The following is a 25,268-nucleotide window of genomic DNA, read 5'->3' on the forward strand; positions in this document are numbered from 1 at the left end:
TGTTGTCCTTGTGCTGTAAATATGTCTGCAAATAATCGTGCAGAACTTCAGGAGTCTGTGAATATGTAGAAATATATTGTTGTTGTCTTATTATGTTCAAGTATACACAAAGATCTTGTGTTTTCTGTGTAGGACTTGGAAAATAGTTTTAGTTAGTAGATAAATAGTATTGGTATTGTTCATATATTGTCCATAATGTCTGGTCTTATCTATGTGGGACTTAAGTAGGACTTGTACTAAGTATAGGTAGTATTAGTAGTATTTATAAGTAGTGGTGGTAGTAGTAATAACAATAGTGATAGTACATACAAATTGAGGTTCTGCCAACGTCGAGGTCTACCAAGAGTATTTAAGTATTTAATTTCATTATCATTTTCCTAAATAATTTTTGTGATTATCTCACAAATTGACCCCCAAAATTGCATTTATATGTTGGAAGGATTAATTTTTGCGCTTGTTTTAGGGATTTTTCACCTGAGTCTGACATCGTAGAAGGACCATTCTTGCATCAGATTGTAAGTATTTAATTTATTTATCATTTTCAAACATAACTTTTGTGATTATCTCACAAATTCACGCTTAAAATTGCATTTTTATGTTCGAAGGACTAATTATTGCTTGTTTTAGGGATTTTGTACCTGAGTCTGACATCATAGACGGACCATTCTTGCATCAGATTGTAAGTATTTAATTTCTTTATCATTTTCCTAAATAACTTTTGTGATTATCTCACAAATTGACCCTCAAAATTGCATTTTTATGTTCGAAGGACTAATTTTTGCTTGTTTTAGGGATATTGCACCTGAGTCTGATATTGTAGAAGGACCATTCTTGTTTCAGATTGTAAGTATTTAATTTCTTTATCATTTTCCTAAATAACTTTTGTGATTATCTCACAAATTGACCCTCAAAATTGCATTTTTATGTTCGAAGAACTAATTTTTGCTTGTTTTAGGGATAGTGCACCTGAGTCTGACAACGTAGAATGACCATTCTGGCATCAGATTGTTAGTAATCAATTTCTTTATCATTTTCCTAAATAACTTTTGTGATTATCTCACAAATTGACCCTCAAAATTGCATTTTTATGTTCGAAGGACTAATTTTTGCTCGTTTTAGGGATATTGCACCTGAGTCTGACATCGTAGATGGACCATTCTTACATAAAATTGTAAGTAATTAATTTCTTTATCATTTTCCTAAATAACTTTTGTGATTATCTCACAAATTGACGCTTAAAATTGCATTTTTATGTTCGAAGGACTAATTTTTGCTTGTTTTAGGAATATTGCACCTGAGTCTGACAACGTAGAATGACTATTCTTGCATCAGATTGTAAGTATTTAATTTCTTTATCATTTTGCTAAATAACTTTTGTGATTATCTCACAAATTGACGCTTAAAATTGCATTTTTATGTTTGGAGGACAAATTTTTGCGTGTTTTAGGGACATTGCACCTGAGTCTGACATCGTAGATAGACCATTCTTACATCAAATTGTAAGTATTTAATTTCTTTATCATTTTCCTAAATAACTTTGGTGATTATCTCACAAATTGACCCCCAAAATTGCATTTTTATGTTCGAAGGACTAATTTTTGCTTGCTTTAGGGATATTGCACCTGAGTCTGACATCGTAGATGGACCATTCTTGCATCAAATTGTAAGTATTTAATTTCTTTATCATTTTCCTAAATAACTTTTGTAATTATCTCACAAATTGACCCTCAAAATTGCATTTTTATGTTCGAAGGACTAATTTTTGCTTGTTTTAGGGATATTGCACCTGAGTCTGACATCGTAAAAGGACCATTTTTGCATCAGATTGTAAGTATTTAATTTCTTTATCATTTTCCTAAATAACTTTTGTGATTATCTCACAAATTGACCCTCAAAATTGCATTTTTATGTTCGAAGGACAAATTTTTGCTTGTTTTAGGGATATTGCACCTGAGTCTGACATCGTAAAAGGACCATTCTTGCATCAGATTGTAAGTATTTAATTTCTTTATCATTTTCCTAAATAACTTTTGTGATTATCTCACAAATTGACCCTCAAAATTGCATTTTTATGTTCGAAGGACAAATTTTTGCTGGTTTTAGGGATATTGCACCTGAGTCTGACATCGTAAAAGGACCATTTTTGCATCAGATTGTAAGTATTTAATTTCTTTATCATTTTCCTAAATAACTTTTGTGATTATCTCACAAATTGACCCTCAAAATTGCATTTTTATGTTCGAAGGACAAATTTTTGCTTGTTTTAGGGATATTGCACCTGAGTCTGACATCGTAAAAGGACCATTTTTGCATCAGATTGTAAGTATTTAATTTCTTTATCATTTTCCTAAATAACTTTTGTGATTATCTCACAAATTGACCCTCAAAATTGCATTTTTATGTTCGAAGGACAAATTTTTGCTGGTTTTTTGGGATATTGCACCTGAGTCTGACATCGTAAAAGGACCATTCTTGCATCAGATTGTAAGTATTTAATTTCTTTATCGTTTTCATACATAAATTTTATGATTAACTTTTGAATTTGCGAGAAAAATATACTTTTTGTGTTTCGAAGCACTGATTTTGCTGGTTTTCGGGATTTAGTACATGAACGCGTTATCCGCGTAATATCAGCGAGGTCCCTAAAGATGTAAAATTCAATTCTTCATGGCGTTATATTTAAATGTCGTAGGAGATGAACCTGTAGAACGTGAATTGTTAGATAAATTGTACGTTTCGTACGTTGTTATGTTGATAACTTGTAACTGTTTACATTTAGTCATTTTGAATAGTTTTAGGATTATATATAACATGGATTGTGTTTTATTTATTTTCGTTCAAGTGAGTGAGATAGAAATACCAGGATGAGGTGATAGTAAGTGAGCTAGAATAAGAGAGCAATACTCTAAGTTTCATGCAGAATCCATGTTTTTTATATGATCTGCAGAATTTTGTTTGAACTTTGTTTATGCTTTTAGTTCGACCTTGGCTTGCGCAGCACGCCGTGCGCTGCCATTTGGAATTTGAACAGTACCGCACCGGTCATCGTGCGTCGTCGGCTTCAGTGACAATTCGCTATACTGCTCAGTACATCTTGCGCTGGCGTATTGGCTGTTATTTTTTCCTGTTTAGTTAGTCGGTGCCACGGAATTGTGCTGTGTGCACGTGTTCTCTTTCTTCTCCGCCCTGTTCGTCGCGACTGTTAGTATTTCGGGCGATTTTAATACGGTGCGAGCCTTATAATTGTTTAGTCATCGATTGCTATCAACTACTGAACAAGTGATTTATCTCGAATCGACTCGAGACTTAAGACCCCACGTGCGCGTGTGTTAGCCATCAGCCGCTGGCCGTCGGATCTCTTACGTTGGGCGTACGGATTCCAATTGGATTTATAGGCCAAAATGGTATTGTTAATTGCAAAAGTAATACAGTGAGTAGTAACATCAATTCTACTAACAATTCTACTTTGTGTGTAACGTTTGATACGAGAGCGTTGTGGCTCGATGATACGTAGGATATGGCTTGAATCGTACGTACGTTCGTTTTATTAAAAAAATGAAGAATGTATTGTTAAATACAATTAATAAAAATCAATTTAAAATTAAAATCTTATTCATATTTCTTTGTGATATCCTCTTTGTCGTTTTCAGGATATGCGTTTTAAATCATCTTTCATATGAAGTTTATGTGAGTGCAACATAGCTAAGACTTGTGTTGTTATTTTTAAAAAGTTGAATAGAGTAGAAACATAAATACAAGAATCAAATATTAAAGATAAAAGCACTCGGTGGTCGAGTGGAGACGTGCACCTGCTGGCATGCCAGCAGACACGGATCGAATCTCAGGTATAGAAGGCATTTTTCTCAAATATAAAAATATCAGGTGTAATTTGGGTTGCATATATGAATTGCAACGAAATATAAGAGAAATTGAAGTACAAGTGAAGGCAATAAGAGAAGTAAGAAAGTGAGTAAGTGGAGAAACGGAGAGCAAGAAATAGGAGGAGAAGTAGAAGAAGGAATAGCAGAAAAGAGTAGAGAAGAGGAGGAGATAGAAGAAAGAGCAACAGGAGCGGATCAGATTTTTAAATTTTTTGGCACGTGTCGTTATAAGACAGTCTACGGTCCCACTGCCCACTGCTTCGATGCGTCCATTGCTCCCGGCCCATCCTACAGCTACGATGTCTCTGCGCTTCATCCCCGAAATTATCAGGCATATTAACAATTTTTATGGTGGGGGATCACCCCCAGAGAGAGGGAACTCCTTATAAGGACATCCTTTTAAGAACTTATAAAAATATTTCTAAGTTTTAAGTCGCCTCAGGAGAGGTGATACTTAAAAATATTCCTACAAGTTCTGACCTATTGCTGAAATGAAAGAAGGAGTACACGAATCATACAGGTTACCTAAACAATTTTTATAGTGGGGATCATCCCCTGAGAGAGGGAACTCTCTTAGAGACCTGTTCCTGAAATGATAGAAGGGGTACACAAATCAAAAAGGTCAATATATTTTACTATTTCTTTATTAACAATAGAATACAAGTTTATATTTTACAAGTCAACAGAATACCGCCATATTGAAACAGGACTTATGACCTGCATAGCCACGCACATGCCAGCAAGTACTACTTCATAAAGTTCTACCGAAATAATGAAATTAGTAAATAGCCAATTCTCTAGGTGATTGAAAATGGAAACAAATATACAGGGTGTTACAAAAGGTAAATTTAAAGTGCAAACAAAAAACTCTACAAAACACTACAAACGCCGTTCGTTTTCACGCGACGATCAGGGAAACTAATATACAGGGTGTTCCAGAAAGAAAATTCAAAGTGCAAACGGGAAAATACTAAAAACGACAGCAAAATTTTCACGAACACAAAGGAAAACTAATATACAGGGTGTTGCGAAAAGAAAATTTTAGAAACTACAAAAGGAGTCAATATTCACAATATGAAGAGGGAAATTTACCAATTAACAACAATATATTAATATACAATCAGAGATTTTACCCGAAAAACATCGAAAAATTGAAGGTGCTACAAAAATAAAACACTTACATTTTAATATATTCTAAATGTATATTTATTAATTGATGGTAGCATCAACGGTATAAAGTAGCCGACGGGCAAAGCATCATTACAAATTGATAGAATATACGGCGGAAAATACCTAAATCAACAGACGGCAAGCGACGGCGCGAAGCAAGACAGTGGTTAAAGACGATAAAAATAACTATTTCTTTATAAATATTAAGATATACTGAGACTGTGAACACGAAGAACTATTCACCGTTCAAGATTTTATTTCACCAAGAAATTATTAATTTAATGATGCAATTCTATTAAAAATGTTTACGTGATCATCGAAAGCATGACCGAACCGACGACCGACGGCAAAGTAAGCGTGATCGACAACATGAATTTTAAAAACCGTGCTTGTAATAATTAAATCAAGCATGCCACTATAAGTTAAACCGCCTTAACTTTCCGCAAAAAATTTTAATTATCCACCCACCTGTGCATTGATGAGGAGATTTTTTATCCTGTAATATATTCTATCAACTGAAAACTCGCGCGGGGATTAACGGACACTTATTTCTAACATAAGAAGAATCTAACCGCCATAAATCATTAAACGAAACAGGCACACATGCCCATTGCGAATATATTGCCGATGGCCGAAAGAATACACGAAGATTAATACAATTAAAACCTCAAAACGCGTGACGATTAGAGAGACACGCTCGCGGACCACGCGGTGAAACAACTGCCGTGTGCGCTGCGCGTAGCCGGGTACAAGGCAGGTATGCAGTGATATCACGAGTCCGTCGAACAAAAAAAGTTGTTTATACACAATCGTACTGATAAACACGTAGTTGTTGCAATTGTTGTAACACTTCACTTGCACTTCACATTTTGTTTTACTGTTAAACATTCAACGAAAACTTAACCGCACGAGAAAATCTCCATTCGTTTGTATGCCGCTAGAGTGAGAGAGACGGAAGATCGGTCCACTCACTCGAACGCTATGCCTGCCTCCGCTCGTGTGGATTCCGCGTGACAAGTTTCACGGAATGACTGGCAGCGCTCGAGATGAGACGGGAGATCGGTCCGTCTCTCTCTCGTTATAACGAGAGGGGGGTATACCTGCGATCGGCCTCGAGAGGCCTCGTGACACAGTTTCTGAACATGTCACCCGACTAAAACGATTTTAAAGACGTTATCACGTCAACAAATGTGAAACTTTATATATTTATGGTTTATGTATTATATTTTGTGTATAATTGTGTCGATTGGGTCAACCTCGCGAAGCTTAGTTAACACACATGTTGTTTATAAAGCGTACTTTACACTTAATAAAACACGTTAATATGTCAGTAAACTTATACTAATTTCCAGTTCAGTACTACAGTGATACATTTATAACCCTAATCATCGAAAATTAAAATAAATAATTATTTAAGTTATACCATTAATTTAATAAAAACAAATGTAAAACTTTATATATTTATGTTTTATGTATTATATTTTATGTATAATTGTGTCGATTGCGTCAAACTACCGAGGCTTAGTTAACACACATGGTGTTTGTAAAGCATACTTTACACTTTACAAAACACGTTAATATGCCAGTATACTTATACTAATTTTCATTTCAGTGTTACAGTGTTATAAGTGTAACACTAAACCTTGCAAAATTAAAAAAAATAAATACCTCTTGGCCTGTCAAAATTTAATAGAATCATTGAAATCGTTGAAGATGTTTCTTGCTTTACCGGATATTACCATTTTCTATCGAATCCTTCTGGAAGAAGCATGCAGTTCACAGCTGGTCCTAGATATCCGTAAGGTCTCGTTAAAACGTTAAACCTAAAAAAAATTATAAGATAAGATAATAAAATTTGGAGAATAAGGAAAATAATTAATATCAAAAAATATTGCTGCATCCTGCTCTGTGAGTAATTTCAGTAACGAATATCATCTAAACTAAAAGCGCTAGCAGCCATAGGATTAAACATTATGAAAATTTGGAAAATTCTTTATAAGATAAAACAAGAAAATAATTAAAATTCAGGGTGTAAAAGTTCAGAAATCTTAATCAAATTAATAATTAACGAATACACAAAACAAAACCACTAGGGATTATTAGCCGACGGAAGATATCCGCCGGCTGACGGGAAATACCTGCGTAATTTCCAATTCCGAGTTCTACGCGCGATATCTCAATAACTATACGCCGCATTTGTCTGGTAATTCTAAATATTATCTTTGCTGACCGATTCTAATTCAACAACCGATTTAAAATCACAAGAAATGCGATAAGTCATTACGAAAATCGGCGCGCAAATAGACGCGTGCACACCAGGCCGCAGCACACGATCGACAGTAAGAAATAGAACAAATACTGCTGAACACGCCGGACGAGCAGCAACACAATAAAAAACAAGTTGTTTGCACACAAACACCGATTAAAGTCAAGGGTGAGAACTATGAACAATTCATGTTGTGGATGCAATCCAATGTAATAAAATGATTTTATATTGTGGACGTTGTCTCTTATTCGTATAAACAGCATACGAAGACAGCGATTGATGGGAAACCCATTTAGGGCACCGTACGAGGGTAGCGGTAGAAGTGACTTTATTCAGGGCACCGTACGAGGGTAGCGGTAAAAGTGACTTTATTCTGGGTACCGTACGAGGGTAGCGGTAGAAGTGACTCCCATTCGAAACACCATACGAGGGTAGCGGTAGAGGTGACTCCCATTCAGGGCACCGTACGAGGGTAGCGGTAGAAGTGACTTTATTCAAGGCACCTGAATAACGATTTTAGAGCACTTCTAGCGGGATTTTGGCGGACTGCAAGGTCGCATCTAAGAAAAGGACGACTTCTCTAAATTTGAAAGAATCATTAAAATCGTATAAAGGGTTTGCGAGATACAGCCTAATTTCCACCGGGTGTTTCAAAAATTCACAAAAGACGTATAAGTTTCAGAGCGAGTTTAAGGCACTTCTAGCGTGACATCGGCGGGCTGCAAGGTCGTATCTTAGAAAATAACTCTCGAACTATCTAAATTTGAAAAAATCATTGAAATTGCACAAACGGTTCGCGAGATACAGCCGACTTTCCACAGAGTGTTTCAATAAATCACTAAATCGTATAAGTTTCAGAGCGATTTTAAGGCACTTCTAGCGTGATATCGGCGGGCTGCAAGGTCGTATCTTAGAAAATAACTCTTGAACTATCTAAATTTGAAAGAATCATTGAAATCGCACAAGCGGTTCGCGAGATACAGCCGAATTTCCACCGTGTGTTTCAAAAAATCACTAAAATCGTATAAGTTTCAGAGCGATTTTAAGGCACTTCTAGCGTGATATCGGTGGGCTGCAAAGTCGCATCTTAGAAAATAACTCACGAACTATCTAAATTTGAAAGAATCATTGAAATCGCACAAACGGTTCGCGAGATAAGCCGAATTTCCACCGTGTGTTTCAATAAATCACTAAAATCGTATAAGTTTCAGAGCGATTTTAAGGCACTCCTAGCGTGATATCGGCGGGCTGCAAGGTCGCATCTTAGAAAATAACTCTCGAACTATCTAAATTTGAAAGAATCATTGAAATTGCACAAGCGGTTCGCAAAATACAGCCGAATTTCCACCGTGTGTTTCGAATAATCACTAAAATCGTATAAGTTTCAGAGCGATTTTAAGGTACTTCTAGCGTGATATCGGCGGGCTGCATGGTCGCATCTTAGAAAATAACTCTCGAACTATCTAAATTTGAAAGAATCATTGAAATCGCACAAGTGGTTCGCGAGATACAGCCGAATTTCCACCGTGTGTTTCAATAAATCACTAAAATCGTATAAGTTTCAGAGCGATTTTAAGGCACTTCTAGCGTGATATCGGCGGGCTGCAAGGTCGCATCTTAGAAAATAACTCTCGAACTATCTAAATTTGAAAAAATCATTGAAATTGCACAAACGGTTCGCGAGATACAGCCGACTTTCCACCGAGTGTTTCAATAAATCACTAAAATCGTATAAGTTTCAGAGCGATTTTAAGGCACTTCTAGCGTGATATCGGCGGGCTGCAAGGTCGCATCTTAGAAAATAACTCACGAACTATCTAAATTTGAAAGAATTATTGAAATCGCACAAACGGTTCGCGAGATACAGCAGAATTTCCACCGTGTGTTTCGAATAATCACTAAAGTCGTATAAGTTTCAGAGCGATTTTAAGGCACGTATAGCGTGATTTCGGCGGACTGCAAGGTCGCATCTTAGAAAATAACTCTCGAACTATCTAAATTTGAAAGAATCATTGAAATCGCACAAACGGTTCGCGAGATACAGCCGACTTTCCACCGTGTGTTTCATTAAATCAGTAAAATCGTATATGTTTCAGAGCGATTTTAAGGCACTTCTAGCGTGATTTCGGCGGACTGCAAGGTCGCATCTTATAAAATAACTCTCGAACTATCTAAATTTGAAAGAATCATTGAAATCGCACAAGTGGTTCGCGAGATACAGCCGAATTTCCACCGTGTGTTTCAATAAATCACTAAAATCGTATAAGTTTCAGAGCGATTTTAAGGCACTTCTAGCGTGATATCGGCGGGCTGCAAGGTCGCATCTTAGAAAATAACTCTCGAACTATCTAAATTTGAAAAAATCATTGAAATTGCACAAACGGTTCGCGAGATACAGCCGACTTTCCACCGAGTGTTTCAATAAATCACTAAAATCGTATAAGTTTCAGAGCGATTTTAAGGCACTTCTAGCGTGATATCGGCGGGCTGCAAGGTCGCATCTTAGAAAATAACTCACGAACTATCTAAATTTGAAAGAATCATTGAAATCGCACAAACGGTTCGCGAGATACAGCCGAATTTCCACCGTGTGTTTCAATAAATCACTAAAATCGTATGAGTTTCAGAGCGATTTTAAGGCACTTCTAGCGTGATATCGGCGGGCTGCAAGGTCGCATCTTAGAAAATAACTCTCGAACTATCTAAATTTGAAAGAATCATTGAAATTGCACAAGCGGTTCGCAAGATACAGCAGAATTTCCACCGTGTGTTTCGAATAATCACTAAAGTCGTATAAGTTTCAGAGCGATTTTAAGGCACTTATAGCGTGATTTCGGCGGACTGCAAGGTCGCATCTTAGAAAATAACTCTCGAACTATCTAAATTTGAAAGAATCATTGAAATCGCACAAACGGTTCGCGAGATACAGCCGACTTTCCACCGTGTGTTTCATTAAATCAGTAAAATCGTATATGTTTCAGAGCGATTTTAAGGCACTTCTAGCGTGATTTCGGCGGACTGCAAGGTCGCATCTTATAAAATAACTCTCGAACTATCTAAATTTGAAAGAATCATTGAAATCGCACAAGCGGTTCGCGAGATACAGCCGAATTTCCACCGTGTGTTTCGAAAAATCACTAAAATCGTATAAGTTTCAGAGCGATTTTAAGGTACTTCTAGCGTGATATCGGCGGGCTGCAAGGACGCATCTTAGAAAATAACTCTCGAACTATCTAAATTTGAAAGAATCATTGAAATCGCACAAACGGTTCGCGAGATACAGCCGACTTTCCACCGTGTGTTTCATTAAATCAGTAAAATCGTATATGTTTCAGAGCGATTTTGAGGCACTTCTAGCGTGATTTCGGCCTACTGCAAGGTCGCATCTTAGAAAATAACTCTCGAACTATCTAAATTTGAAAGAATCATTGAAATCGCACAAGCGGTTCGCGAGATACAGCCGAATTTCCACCGTGTGTTTAAAAAAATCACTAAAATCGTATAAGTTTCAGAGCGATTTTAAGGCACTTCTAGCGTGATATCGGCGGGCTGCAAGGTCGCATCTTAGAAAATAACTCTCGAACTATCTAAATTTGAAAGAATCATTGAAATCGCACAAGAGGTTCGCGAGATACAGCCGAATTTCCACCGTGTGTTTCAATAAATCACTAAAATCGTATGAGTTTCAGAGCGATTTTAAGGCACTTCTAGCGTGATATCGGCGGGCTGCAAGGTCGCATCTTAGAAAATAACTCTCGAACTATCTAAATTTGAAAGAATCATTGAAATTGCACAAGCGGTTCGCAAGATACAGCAGAATTTCCACCGTGTGTTTCGAATAATCACTAAAATCGTATAAGTTTCAGAGCGATTTTAAGGCACTTCTAGCGTGATATCGGCGGGCTGCAAGGTCGCATCTTAGAAAATAACTCTCGAACTATCTAAATTTGAAAGAATCATTGAAATCGCACAAGTGGTTCGCGAGATACAGCCGAATTTCCACCGTGTGTTTAAAAAAATCACTAAAATCGTATAAGTTTCAGAGCGATTTTAAGGCACTGCTAGCGTGATTTTGGCGGACTGCAAGGTCGCATCTTAGAAAATAACTCTCGAACTATCTAAATTTGAAAGAATCATTGAAATCGCACAAGCGGTTCGCGAGATACAGCCGAATTTCCACCGTGTGTTTCGAATAATCACTAAAATCGTATAAGTTTCAAAGCGATTTTAAGGCACTTATAGCGTGATATTTGCAGGCTGCAAGGTCGCATCTTAGAAAATAACTCTCGAACTATCTAAATTTGAAAGAATTATTGAAATCGCACAAACGGTTCGCGAGATACAGCCGACTTTCCACCGTGTGTTTCAATAAATTACTAAAGTCGTATAAGTTTCAGAGCGATTTTAAGGCACTTATAGCGTGATTTCGGCGGACTGCAAGGTCGCATCTTAGAAAATAACTCTCGAACTATCTAAATTTGAAAGAATCATTGAAATCGCTCAAACGGTTCGCGAGATACAGCCGAATTTCCACCGTGTGTTTCGAAAAATCACTAAAATCGTATAAGTTTCAGAGCGATTTTAAGGTACTTCTAGCGTGATATCGGCGGGCTGCAAGGTCGCATCTTAGAAAATAACTCTCGAACTATCTTAATTTGAAAGAATCATTGAAATTGCCCACGCGGTTCGCAAGATACAGCCGAATTTCCACCGTGTGTTTCGAATAATCACTAAAATCGTATAAGTTTCAGAGCGATTTTAAGGGACTTCTAGCGTGATATCGGCGGGCTGCTAGGTCGCATCTTAGAAAATAACTCTCGAACTATCTAAATTTGAAAGAATCATTGAAATCGCACAAGTGGTTCGCGAGATACAGCCGAATTTCCACCGTGTGTTTCGAAAAATCACTAAAATCGTATAAGTTTCAGAGCGATTTTAAGGCACTTCTAGCGTGATATCGGCGGGCTGCAAGGTCGCATCTTAGAAAATAACTCTCGAACTATCTAAATTTGAAAGAATCATTGAAATTGCACAAGCGGTTCGCAAGATACAGCCGAATTTCCACCGTGTGTTTCGAATAATCACTAAAATCGTATAAGTTTCAGAGCGATTTTAAGGCACTTCTAGCGTGATATCGGCGGGCTGCTAGGTCGCATCTTAGAAAATAACTCTCGAACTATCTAAATTTGAAAGAATCATTGAAATCGCACAAGTGGTTCGCGAGATACAGCCGAATTTCCACCGTGTGTTTCGAAAAATCACTAAAATCGTATAAGTTTCAGAGCGATTTTAAGGCACTTCTAGCGTGATATCGGCGGGCTGCAAGGTCGCATCTTAGAAAATAACTCTCGAACTATCTAAATTTGAAAGAATCATTGAAATTGCACAAGCGGTTCGCAAGATACAGCCGAATTTCCACCGTGTGTTTCGAATAATCACTAAAATCGTATAAGTTTCAGAGCGATTTTAAGGCACTTCTAGCGTGATATCGGCGGGCTGCAAGGTCGCATCTTAGAAAATAACTCTCGAACTATCTAAATTTGAAAGAATCATTGAAATCGCACAAGCGGTTCGCAAGATACAGCCGAATTTCCACCGTGTGTTTCAAAAAAGCACTAAAATCGTATAAGTTGACCGAAAAATATAATTGAATCATAAACTTACCAGTGTACAGCTTATGGGACTGCCAGGCACAACGAGTGCTGTAACTAAACGAAAACATAAATTAAAACAAAAATATTTCATACAATTGAATTATGTTATAATTAACAATCACGAATTAACAATCAACACAAAAAACAATCGGTGCTGTTTAGTTAAAAAATACTTACACGAGCCCGATATACCCGATTAATTTAGTAACTGACATCAAACACAACGCCGAGGGAAGAATGTTATCAAATCCACTATCACGTGACTTGTAATATACAAAACAAACGCGATCAAAAACCGGCATTGCCGAACATTAAACAAATTACTATAGTCGCAAGTGCAAATAAATAGTCGATTGATCTTCATGAATAACACAAATTTAGAATATTGAAGTCCGAATAAACGATATAAGTCTCTCAACACACGACTGGACCAACCAGCGACCGGCACGAAACTGGCTGCAATCCACCGATAGTGCATGCTGAAATAGGCACACGAATTTGCAATAGGCACATAATACCGGTGATCTAAACTAAACTAGACTTCGCTGCATCCAGCAAGTTGATGCGGCGCTAGGAGACAGCGCACGAGACACATGCGTTAAAAACGTTGTTTACACCAAATCGCAAATAACAGCATTGTATACAAAACTATTCTCGTGCCCACGTTAGTCGATAAATATAAAAATAAGCCGTGTAATTCGATTTTATGATTTTTAGTGTATCCTAGTGCCATCTATGAATGTGATAGATACTAGTCCCACAATTTAAACTATTATAACACGGCTCAACAAAAAAAAATTTATTTTTTGCCTAAAGTTTATTTTATGATTTTTGGGTTAATTATGCGCAACAACTACCAGCGAATACCTCATTTTGGTATAAAGTTTGCTTTTGTGATATCTGTAGTAATAATACTCATTTTCAAATCTACTATATAAAAATAAGACGGCTTTTCCTTCCTGTCGCTATAACTCCAGAACGCACCAACCGATTTTCACGGTTTTGCATTTGTTGGATAGGTCTCGGGCTCAGAGAGATATATAACAAAGAAAATGGTAGAAAAATTCGAATAGAAAAGCGGGAAAGCACCAGGGAAAGCACCTGAAGGAACAGGGAAAACATTTGTCATTTCATTGATTTTGTTATTGTAGAAATTACTCGTAATTATTTCTACATGTTAGGTTGGTATCGAGGAGAGAAAAGATTTGATGAAACAATTCGTTAAACAGTTTGGCAATACCTCAGAAGCTTTTACTTATTTGAAAATTTTTTTTCCCAAGTTATCTGAAGCAAAAGTTAAAGCTGGAATTTTTGTTGGCCCGCAAATTAGGCAAATTTACGCCGATGAAAAATTTTCAAAATTGCTGAATCACACCCAAAAAGCAAGTTGGAACAGTTTTAAAGTAGTAGTAACTGGATTCTTAGGAAATAACAAAGCTAAAACTACGAAAAATTAGTTGAAAACATGTTGAAAAATTTTAAGGCCATGGGATGTCTTGCTGGATGTCTTTGAAAGTACATTTGCTTCATCCGCACTTAGATAAGTTCAAAAATAACATGGGGGCATATTCCGAAGAGCAAGGAAAACGTTTTCATCAGGACATCATGCACTTCAAACAACGATATCAAGGCCAGTATAATGAAAATATGATGAGAGACTATATCTGGGGTTTATTGAGAGAAAACAGTTATGATCATAAAAAAAAGGGCAAAAATGTACACTTTTAAACTATTTTTCACTTTTTTATAAGTTATTTTAATAGTAAAAATTCATGCAAATGATAAATTAATTTATTTGTATAGTTCTATCCTTAATTAAACATAAAAATCCCAAATTTTGAAAAATATAGTTAAATCTGAATTCTGAGTACAGAAGCAAACTTCTTTATGTCATATATTTTTTTTTCGTGTAGTTATGACCTAAATTATCGAAATTAAACCTTTAAACGAAAAGGCAAATTTTGTGTTGACCTGTGTAATCAGTAATTAATGTTTCCACGTGTTTCCACTTTTATATGCAGTACATATTGTCAATTAACAAGTACAGCGTCTCTTAAACTATAATATGACGTTATCACAAAAGTAATCAAAGGTTGAAAGTGATTTTAAGGCACTTCTAGTGTGATTCCGCGGGCGGCAAGGCGGCATGGTATAAAATGACTCTCGCCCTATTTTAATTTGAAAGAATCATTGTAATCGCACAAACGGTTCGCGAGATACAGCCGAATATCCACCAAATGTTTCAAAAATGCACAAAAGTGATCAAAGTTTTAGGGTGAGTTTAAGGCACTTCTAGTGTTATTCAAGGGGCGACAAGGTGGCATGGTATAAAATGACTCTCGCCCTATTTAAACAAAAAGAATCTTTGAAATCGCACGAACGGTTCGAGAGATACAGCCGAATTTCCACCGAGTGGTTTTCAAATAGTTTGAAAACTACTGATTTCTTAGGCGGGCAGGGGCCAACAACACTTTTGCAGTAATATTTGAACTAACAGTACAAGACAATGCATACCACGCGGCTAGTTGTTCAACGCGATAAGAAAGTTGTTTACATACTACAACGATAACTAAGAGCCTAGAGCAGAAAATGAAAACAATTCTTGTGTGCAATGTCTACACAAACATAGGTATATTCACAACAATTACAATTAAGAATTGTAAACTTACCAGAATATAACTCCTTAAACCAAAAAACAGAAGGGATACCAAAAACGTGTTGCTTGTTAGTCTCAATTCTTCAATGCCAATGTGCACTATTCACTGAATAGCACACAGCCCACTGATAAAATAAATCTATAGCAAAGCGGAATATGCGACTAGTACAATCGAACACTCGCGTTCGATGGTCAACGAAATATAACGCGAAAAATTGAATTATATAATGCAGACTGGATCGCGAGCCACGAAGAATACGCGCGTGGAATACGCGCGTGCTTACCGGCGGCCGGACTTCAACTGGCCTGAAAACTTGCGCGCCTGGCTCATGCAGCTAGGTGCGCGCATGGCGCATGCGGCTAGATGCGCGCGGTGCACCGCGATAAAAACATTCAACATAAACACAGATAAAAGAGAGCCGAGAAGAAAACGATAACAATTCGAATATGCAAGCATAACAAGTGAAATTTGATGTTTTAATAAAATATAAAATTAAAAATGAATGAATGAATGGACTTTTAAATAATTTTTCCTGTAAATTGAAACGTGCGAATAAGTTAACTCTGTGCGAACAAGAATTTTAACATTCAAATATACGCCATTTTATTATAGCTCTAACAAAATCCCAAAAAAGTATAATACAAAAGTCCTCTACCCGTTTTGTCTACGTACAACTTTTTACACAACAAATAGTTAACAACTAATGTCATTTCAGTATAATAATTAATGTTCATGTGTATCTCTTTCCATTTTCTATCATTGCAAAAACATTTGCAAATTTTTCATCGTTTCGATAATTGCACATGTTTTTCTTCAACGAAATGTATTCAATTTTTATTGCGGATTTGATGCAATTCACTATCTTCATTACTTCATTAGGTAATCGTTATTATTAAATGTACGAAAATCATACGGGGCAATGGCATATCTATAATAATATGATTAATTATTTACGTTACTCGATCTTCTTCATCCCCGCGGTCTCATCGTCGTCGTATATTGCTATTACTTATGGTAAAATTATTTAGTTAAGTAATAAGTAATAATATTAATGATTTATTGTGTTGTCTCCATCATCAAACATCGCTTTTCTATGTCAATTTTAATCCAGTGGCTGCGCCACTCTGCAAAATTTATTACTTAAAAACTTTATATTGTAATATATAAAGTTAAATTACTTTAGTTATTTGCGCTAGTTATTTGTTTTATTCTTCGGGCGTTTTTTGGGGTGGTGAATTGTGATGTTTTGATGATTCTCCTAACACCTTATCGTTTTGTTGATCATGATTTCTTATCAATGTAGATGATAAAAGTAAATTCGTCAGCAGGCACGGATATATATATAATTCATAGGATTAGGACGCTAGGGTGGTAACGGGGTATAGAAAGGGAGACTCGACGATTATACAGTGTGATAATTACAAATGTCCTTATCGCTTAAATCGGAAAATTGAGTTTACATAATTCACGATCACCATAATCATCAGATTTAACCTAGAAATGCTCCGAATAACTGTACAATTGTATATTACAAAGGTTCCATTTTGTTTTACCAATTTTTCTTCATTCTTAGCATGTAAATTTTTATGTAATAGTTATTTTTTTGTTTCTTGTTTGGTTCTACAATTTTTCTTACGAAAACATGACTTGAGCTACGTAAATTTCTGCATGACTAGGAACTAAAAAAGCGACTCTTAGGTTCTTGTTTTCGCGCGATTCTACAATTTTCGATTGTTTTCTTCGTTAATGCTTCATTTTGCTAGCTAGGTTTGTTTTAGTTAAGTAGGTTTCGAAATCTTTGATAGTGTTCAGACTCGTGGCGCTCTCACTCTCAGTCCACGGAGAGCGAAAAGAAGACAAAAGACAATCTAAAAAATGATATGATTCGTGCGATATTTATCTGTTGCGTTCATTTTTCAGTTGAATTATTTTTCATCAGTTCAAAGAGCAGTCTTGGTGATCAACATGTATCTTTTGCGCTTTATTTCTGTATTACTTTTTGTGTGTTTGTGTGTTCAAGTCGCTAAAACTAATTGGTTTCATTATGGATCCTTAATCAATCTGTAAAATGTGCATTTTGTTTCATTGCCGTATGTTTCCTTCATCTTGCCCGTCGTCATTTAAGTACATACAGTTTAAATTAAGTAGATTTCGTTTAGAAACGTCAGTCGTCAGAATATGCCATTGTCTTATCATGATGGATATTCCGTAGTGAGTAGTCTAAGTGGTGAGATCTACAACGAACTAAACGAAGCTTAGAATGTAAAATGGTTAATGCAAAACTTTCATTCAAATTGAATACAGGTAATTTAATTTAGGTAGTTTAATAGTAACTATCGTAGTCATTAAATGTAAGAAATGGTGAATGGGTCGAGTGACAATCATGCCTCAATTTTACTTTTTTTTGCACACTTTATACAATCACCTCTTATCATCGTTTCCTATATAGGTATCATTCGAGTTCTCTTACGTGTTAGTTGTTTAAGTTTAAATGTTTCGATGACGCGCACTTGAATGAATGATGATCGATGCTTAGCGTTAAAATGTTTGATTTAGGATGAAGGTTCAACAATTTTCAACAGTTTTACAGCATTATCTTGCTTACGATTTGCTCTTAATTAATTATTTTAATTAATTAGTGTAGCTTCATTCGTGTGTGCTAAGTTGTACCCCTAGCTCATTGAAATGCCACCTGATTCTCAGCTGATACATATAGTTTGTAAAATTATAAATTTTACTCATTTATGTTATTAGGTAATGCCAAAATTTGACATTTTCTTCGTTCAGTTGCTATCAATGCGGTGGCACTTCTTCTACACTTTTTTTATTCTGTATAATAATATAATTTTTCGGGGTGTATTACTTTTTTGTAAAATATTTGCATTATGAGCATTTTAACATTTCTCGTAGGTATTACTCTCTTTGGTTTTGCTAATTGTACACATTTTTTCGTTAGTTACGATTTTAAGCCTTGTCTGTCCATTAATATTTCTGCGTAGGTTGGATGCTAACAGTGTTCACACAAAATGTTTATGTTTATTATGCTTGCCGCGTCTTGCATTAACAGTTCATATCTTGAAAGTTTCTATGGCTCGGAGTGTCTCGTTTCGCCACCGGGCAACCCGGATGGCACGCGCGCACATTTCACCGGCTTACACGTACCATTCCTTGATGTCCTTGCTGCCGCGCTTCTTCTGCTGCGCGGCGAGTTGCTGTTGAGCGGCGTACGCTTGCTGCTGCATTTGTTGCGTTTTGTCGCCGTTCCTTAGTGCCCCATTTAGAGGGTATTGACCGTTGGTATTGCTGCCGCTACCGGCCGCCGCTCCTAATAGAGCGGCATTGGGCCCTTGTTGTTGGTAGTTCTTGTGTTCCTCCACTTTGTAAGAGGTGTCCCCTCGAGACTTGAACTTGAGTATCACGAGAATTATAAGGATAATCGCGATGAGAGCACCCGCGATGATGCCTATGATTAAGGCGACAATCTCCGATGTTTCAGAACTGACTCGTTCGGGTCGTTTACGCGGGTTTTTAGTTGGAGGGAAAGCAGGATAGTCGATGATAGGTGGAGGATGAGGACGCGTTATAGGCGGTTCAATATACCGTTCGGTGGTTGTTGTGGTTCTCATCTCTGTTGAGGTGAGTGGGGTTGTGTACTTGGTTGTTTCCTGATCAGTGGTACTTGGGGTTTCATGGCGCGTTGTTCCAGTACTTGTTGAAATTCCTGTTGAGGTATGATGACCACCTCCAACACCTGCTGTTCCATCGGCGGTGGTAGTTGTTGAGTGTGTTCCTGTACCCGCAGATGAAGATCCTTCTGTCATCTTTGAGCTGACATCAGTTGTAACAAAACTGGATCCCGATGATGTTTCTGAAAAGTAATATTTTTATAGGACATTGTTGGGGATAAGCAAATATGCATCAATTACCTTTAGAGGTGGTTGTAGTGGTAGAGCCACCATCCTCTGTCACCTCTCCCGAACCGGATCCCGGGAAACAGTCTTCGTCATCGCAGGGCTTACCGTCTTCTTTGGTCTGCTGTCGTCGGGGCGGCTTAGCGGTGGGCGGTGGTCTTGTGGTCGGCGTGTAGACGGGTGTGATGAGGTCATCGTCGCCGGAACCGGACTCTGGCAGCGGGGGGCATTCGTCTTCGTCGTCGCCGTTGCATCCGGACCCGGCGCCGCTGAAGACCAAGTCATCCATCACGCCCGGAAAGCCGGAGGCGGGCGTCTGCAAAACGGCAATTAATCATCACGCGATACCCAGATTCAACATGTGGACCTCAAACATTTACCCACATCACACAGCCGTAAAGGATTGTTTACATGTAATGTGTTTGTGAACAAACATCAAAAGAAAGCGCACGCTACGTACTTGTTGCATCTTCTGCAGAGAATCCGATCCGTGTCGATCTAAAATATTAGATATCAGCTGGACGTCTCCTCTGATGGACGTATGAACATCCTTATCGGCGGCCAGGTCTAAAATTCGCATGCCGTTGACCACCACACCGGAGATTACACCGACGAACGAGCGCTCAATCTTTGACTTGCCCTTGCTCCACTTGCCACCGATCTGAATCTGCGATTGGCTGTTGAATACGTGCAGCTGATGTCCTGGTAACGGAAAGTAGGAAAAAGATTAGTTTAATCGAATCCGCCCGGCAGGACATGAAGAGTGCTATTCAATTACGGGCAAATGGAAGGGAAAGCCGTAAGCTAATATTGAACGTCGTACACATACAGGGTGATAGCAATTTCCAAGTCTATAATCTCATAAAATCAATACCTGTAGGATAAGAATATTGCACATTGTAGTCGTCCACTTGCAGAGTTGAATTTGCCCCGGAGCGTTTGAATCGCACAACATGGTACTGATTATCATTAACCTTCACAGAGATGTCACCGAGCGGATGATCATTTGTGCCAAGGTTGTAGACCATGAAAATGTTACCCTCCACCTGCAAAGCACAATAGAATTTATGTTAAACCAATGTACAAAATAGAGGACAGAATCGTACAATTTCCAATTCGATATAATCATTGGATGTCCCACTGACGATGCGTAACAGAACTGCATCTGCTTTAGTAGTGAGGAACCCTAACGATATGCTGTCTTCTTGTAATTCAGGACGACGGTCTTCCGGATGGGTGTAAGTGACAATTCCTCGATTAGGTCCAAATTCATAAGCAACCGATTCTGGAGACAAAATAAAAATTATCACTTATGATTCAAAGGTTAGAACAATATTTACCATCAGAACATGTGGGACCTGTGAATGTGGTCATCTCACAATCGCAGGTATAAGCATTCCATTGCTGAACACAAAGTCCTCCGTTTGCACAAACATTCTGACTGCATTTTTGTGATTGTCCTGAAATAACATTGTAATACACAAAACAAATTTATTAGCACATTTTGATCCAAACACTCTACATTGGACAGTACTAAATTCTAGTGTGCAAGACCCAATGAAGGCGATGCATACCAGTGTTACCTTCACATCCGGCAGTAACCAAAGAGCTATGAACGACTGCTTCTTCCATAATATTTGGACTCTCTCCATTTAAATCAATTCCAGCTAAGCATCCTTCAAACCCATGTTTAGACCTCACATCATCTTGAGGCAACTGAGCATACAGATCCTTATGCACACCACCTAGATACAAGATTCCATCTAGTTCCAAATTTCCAGTTCCATCATTAGTGGAAACCACAATATCCTCATCAACCATCAATGTGTGTTGTTTCAGAGATGGTCGCCTAATCCCAACAGTATGCCATCTGTTATCATTCAGATTAGTCCGTACTGTGTCTCTGATATGAATCGGCCCATCACCAACGTTGACCACATAGTTAACATGACCTTCAACCAGTTCCACCGCGAGGAAATCCTCTTTCTTCCCTCCATTGAACATGATAAGACCATTAGGTTCCCTTGTTTTGAACATGAAGTCAATATGAATTGAGGAGTAAGCCCGTAGCATTGGCATGCCCATGAATGTGTGTTTTGACCGGAAGGTCACAGGTCGATGCAGATTATCCGTCGCGCGTTTGATAAATTTAGCTGCAACTTTGATATTTGGGAAACCCAGGATTGATTGATCTGAACTAGAGGAGCGTGCTAGCTCGATATAAGGAATGTTGTTCAGATAGAACTGTTGGATATCACCGACAAAGTTGGGAACTGTTGTGGTCATAGAGATTTCTTCTTCCTGGTGATAAAGACCTCCCAGGTGGATTGTGCGCCATTGCAGAGTGTTATACTTTCCAAAGGTTTCAGCTGAAAATACAAATTAATAGCACATGTACTCGTATCTATTGATACAAGTGGAAGACAATTTTTTACCTCTGTTTGGAGGTTGTCCGTCTAGTTGCAGTTTGAGGTTCGCACCGCGCCTGGAGAATTTCACCGTGTGCCATTCGTTGTCGTTCACGTTCTGGCCGGCCATTAAGATCTGAAATTACGATAAATTTCAGGCGACGTTGTAGATTATTTACGGTTTTATTTTTCTCTATACTACGACGGTATTTTTCTTAGTTTAGTTCTCTCAGCCATATGTTTCACTCTCCAAGGGGTCTTCATACTTTGCTCGAGAGTTATCGGGGATATTAAATAATAAACAGGAAAAAATACTCCCAAAAAGTAAAAACATGTTATTATGACCCAGTGCGAAGGCTTTCCTACCTTATCTTTTTCCTTATCTTCCTGCTTCTTGTCTTTGACCCCCAGTCGCAGAGCCATCCTAATTCGCCCGGCGGCAACAGCCAACTCAATGCGATCCCCAGTCTGTACCGTGCTGGTAATCAAGAGTAAACCGAGAGGTTTGCTTGTTCTGAAACGCAGGACGATGTCCTCTGTTTGAGTGAGCTGTTCTTGGTCCATGGTGGCCTCCATGTGTTGACTACCGTTGAAGTTTAACGTTGCTGCTTCTTTCCCGCATGTCGGACCGGTGAACATGGTCTCGGTGCAGTCGCAGACAAAGCGATTCCAGCCCTCGGTGCATACTCCACCATTTAAACATGGTTGCGATGGACATTGTTCCGGAGTTGCGTGGCAGAGAGTTTTAATAGCTCCTGAAACCCAAAGGCAAAAGCAAAATTTAATCACAAGTTATATTCTCTGTTTTTGATTTTACTGTTTTGATGTCGATTATGCTTTTGTTCACGCTGGCAACTTTATTACACAATTTGCGCAATTTATTTATCCGTGGTACGCAGCGTAAACAAATGAACAATGGCCGGGGCAATTTCGTTTGCCCGAAGACATTAATATTAATTCGAGTTTAATTAATTGCTCGGCGGAAAGCCTAAGCAAACAAAACTTTCGCCGTGCGCGCTTTTCCCGATCGGCGTGTTTTCCACCCACATCTTCTCTTTCAACCGTCGGCGAACTTTCACATTAGCTTTCCACCGTCCAGCTTTGACTATCTCGCCGCCTCCAACCGCACATTGTGAGTTGTTAATAGTTTTGATTGAAATTACGCCGGTTCTTGACTTCGGAGACCGAAAAATCTGCGCTGGTGAAACAAATTGGCGCGTTTCACGTGAAGTCTTGGGAAACAAATGGCCGTATAATTAAACGTAATTATAGATCGTTTAAAGGTTTCGATTTATGCAAATTCACGTGATGAATGCCTGCGCTATGGTGAAATGTGCGTTCGGCAAGCTGCGATTTTGCGATACGCGTGTTACGAACATGTGTGTACAAGTAAAGAGTAAAAATTAATCGTTGATAAATTACCGCAAAACACGAAAACTTAAAAAAAGTGTTACAAAAAATATCACATCAATTAAAAACCCAAAAAAAAGTTGTGCTGTTTGTTTGAAAAATTAATTGTGCCGTTCAAACATGATTGACGTTTACATTCTCGCGTTAAATTGTAATCTAAACGGCTGAAACCTGAAACAAAACAGTTTTGTTTCGCACACATGTTATCTCTGCGAGTTTCGAGTATATCCAACTTTTGAAACCCTTTCCATCCGGCGCGCAATTCACGGAAAAGCAGTAACAAAAAATTAAATTGGAAAGGAATAACAGCGACGCTCGAAAAACGCCGCGGATTTCACGAAAATCGGATTGTTACAAATGAAATTTCAGTTTGTGAAAAAAGTTTAACTTTTTCCGTTTTCCAGAGTGTCGGATGTGTGTTGGGTTGGAAAGATAAATGTGCGGAGCAAAATATGAACCTATTCCTCGCTGTTTCTTTCGGACTTTTTATTAAATTTGTTTGTTTTTGGGTTAAAATTTCAGGTTGGAATGAGGTTAGTTAGGACTGAGACTATAAATCGCGAGAGATTATTATCGGTTCGGTTTTCTCTCGAACACTTTCCTTTTTCTTTTATTTTCGTTTCTTTTCTTATTTCTGGTCGGCAGCGTTCATTTTCGGTGGTTAATTTATGTCGGGCCAGATTCGATTTGGACTTTCGGGCGTTCGCCAAAAACTATGGAATTATTGGGATGTAATCGCCTAGCGCCTTTACCGATTTTCTTCATTTTCCACTTCTCTCCTTGATTTTATTTTTGCACTTCGTTTGTGTGCGATCGGGTGGCCAGAAATAATTTGCGGTTCTTCGATTACGCTCCACTGGCCGGCTGAATTCGCTCTCGAATCGACCCGGAATGCGACGACGCTATTCCCGGATATTTTTTCCGGCGTTTCTGCTTGCTTTTCGCATTTCTGTTAGCCGTGATTTAATCGCATCGCATCGCCGTCGAAATTGAATGCCGAATGCGAATGCGCATTGCGATGGCCTGGCCGGGCCAGTAGTCCCGTCGGTAATTGGCGGCTTAATCATTATGCCATCAGGACTGTTTTATTAGAGTGTAATTCGATTAATTAAGGACTGCGACGACTGGGACCGTGCGGCGCCGCCTCGTTTCTCTTCGAGGACTAACCGTGGCGTGGGCGCGGATTAACAGCATCGTCGACATTCGGCATTAAGCTTGTAATGCTTGTTAAATGAATGGAATGCCCAAGGATATATAAATTCAAACATGGAAAGATCAAAATCAACTCAATCTTATTGCACTGTTATTTTGCGTAGATTTGAATGAAAAGTTGCCTAATTAATTGATTTCTTGCATTTTGGACCTGTTATGTGCTAAATCTGCTCAAGATTTACAATTTTACTTAAGAAATAACTTTAAAAAGTGCTAATAATGCCTTTTAGCGCCATATAGGCCCGCATTACATAACTATTACTATGATTTTACCTCTATATCAACTTTCAACCATTAATTTTCAACTTAAAAATTAAATTTTTGCAATAAAAAGTGGCCTATCTGCTTTTCCATGGTCAGAAATATCTTAATACCAAAATTTATCAAGTTTGCTTGAGTGGTTTTTACGTGAAAGAGACACAAACATACAAACACACAATCTCTCATTCCTATTTTTAATAGGGGATATATTAAATGCACCTTAGTTAAAATACAATCCACTTGAACAGCCGCACTTAAGTTTTCATACTTTGCACTAAGAAATTCATATTATGCACTATAGATTGTATAACTTATATTTTAATACAATGCACTTATATAGGTATTCAGGTTTAAGCTTAAATTTGCTTTGAATCAACTTTTTAAATTGAAACTTTATAATTTGTGGTGGTTAGGTAGGGTACCTTGTTTGGTATTATT

The 25,268-nt window shown here is 37.8% G+C and overlaps 1 protein-coding gene and 1 long non-coding RNA gene across 2 annotated transcripts in view; both read right to left on the bottom strand.

Moving 5' to 3' along the window:
* Nucleotides 1–4,507: 4,507 nt before the first annotated feature.
* LOC135798435 (uncharacterized) lies at nucleotides 4,508–15,699 on the bottom strand. The gene is made up of 3 exons (XR_010549704.1): nucleotides 15,641–15,699; nucleotides 12,982–13,025; nucleotides 4,508–6,874 (listed from the first exon to the last, which is right to left on the bottom strand). It is a non-coding gene; the product is annotated as an uncharacterized lncRNA (long non-coding RNA).
* A 703-nt stretch (nucleotides 15,700–16,402) lies between these two features.
* Nrx-1 (Neurexin 1) overlaps nucleotides 16,403–25,268 on the bottom strand; it is a 46,909-nt gene continuing 38,043 nt past the window's right edge. The window contains exons 13-21 of the mRNA XM_065311764.1: nucleotides 22,314–22,702; nucleotides 21,975–22,083; nucleotides 21,114–21,908; nucleotides 20,880–20,999; nucleotides 20,646–20,824; nucleotides 20,414–20,585; nucleotides 20,000–20,241; nucleotides 19,555–19,855; nucleotides 16,403–19,496 (exon numbers count right to left, since the gene is read on the bottom strand). Of these exons, the coding sequence (XP_065167836.1) occupies nucleotides 18,781–19,496; nucleotides 19,555–19,855; nucleotides 20,000–20,241; nucleotides 20,414–20,585; nucleotides 20,646–20,824; nucleotides 20,880–20,999; nucleotides 21,114–21,908; nucleotides 21,975–22,083; nucleotides 22,314–22,702 (3,023 nt within the window). The 3' untranslated portion in view covers nucleotides 16,403–18,780. The remainder of the gene's footprint in view (nucleotides 19,497–19,554; nucleotides 19,856–19,999; nucleotides 20,242–20,413; nucleotides 20,586–20,645; nucleotides 20,825–20,879; nucleotides 21,000–21,113; nucleotides 21,909–21,974; nucleotides 22,084–22,313; nucleotides 22,703–25,268) is intronic.

The sequence above is a fragment of the Atheta coriaria genome, unplaced genomic scaffold, assembly GCF_025399875.1.
Source record: "Atheta coriaria isolate IRGN ID8LTWV9N9 unplaced genomic scaffold, Caltech_Dcor_3.1 hic_scaffold_9_pilon, whole genome shotgun sequence".
Taxonomy (NCBI): Eukaryota; Metazoa; Arthropoda; class Insecta; order Coleoptera; family Staphylinidae; genus Dalotia; species Dalotia coriaria.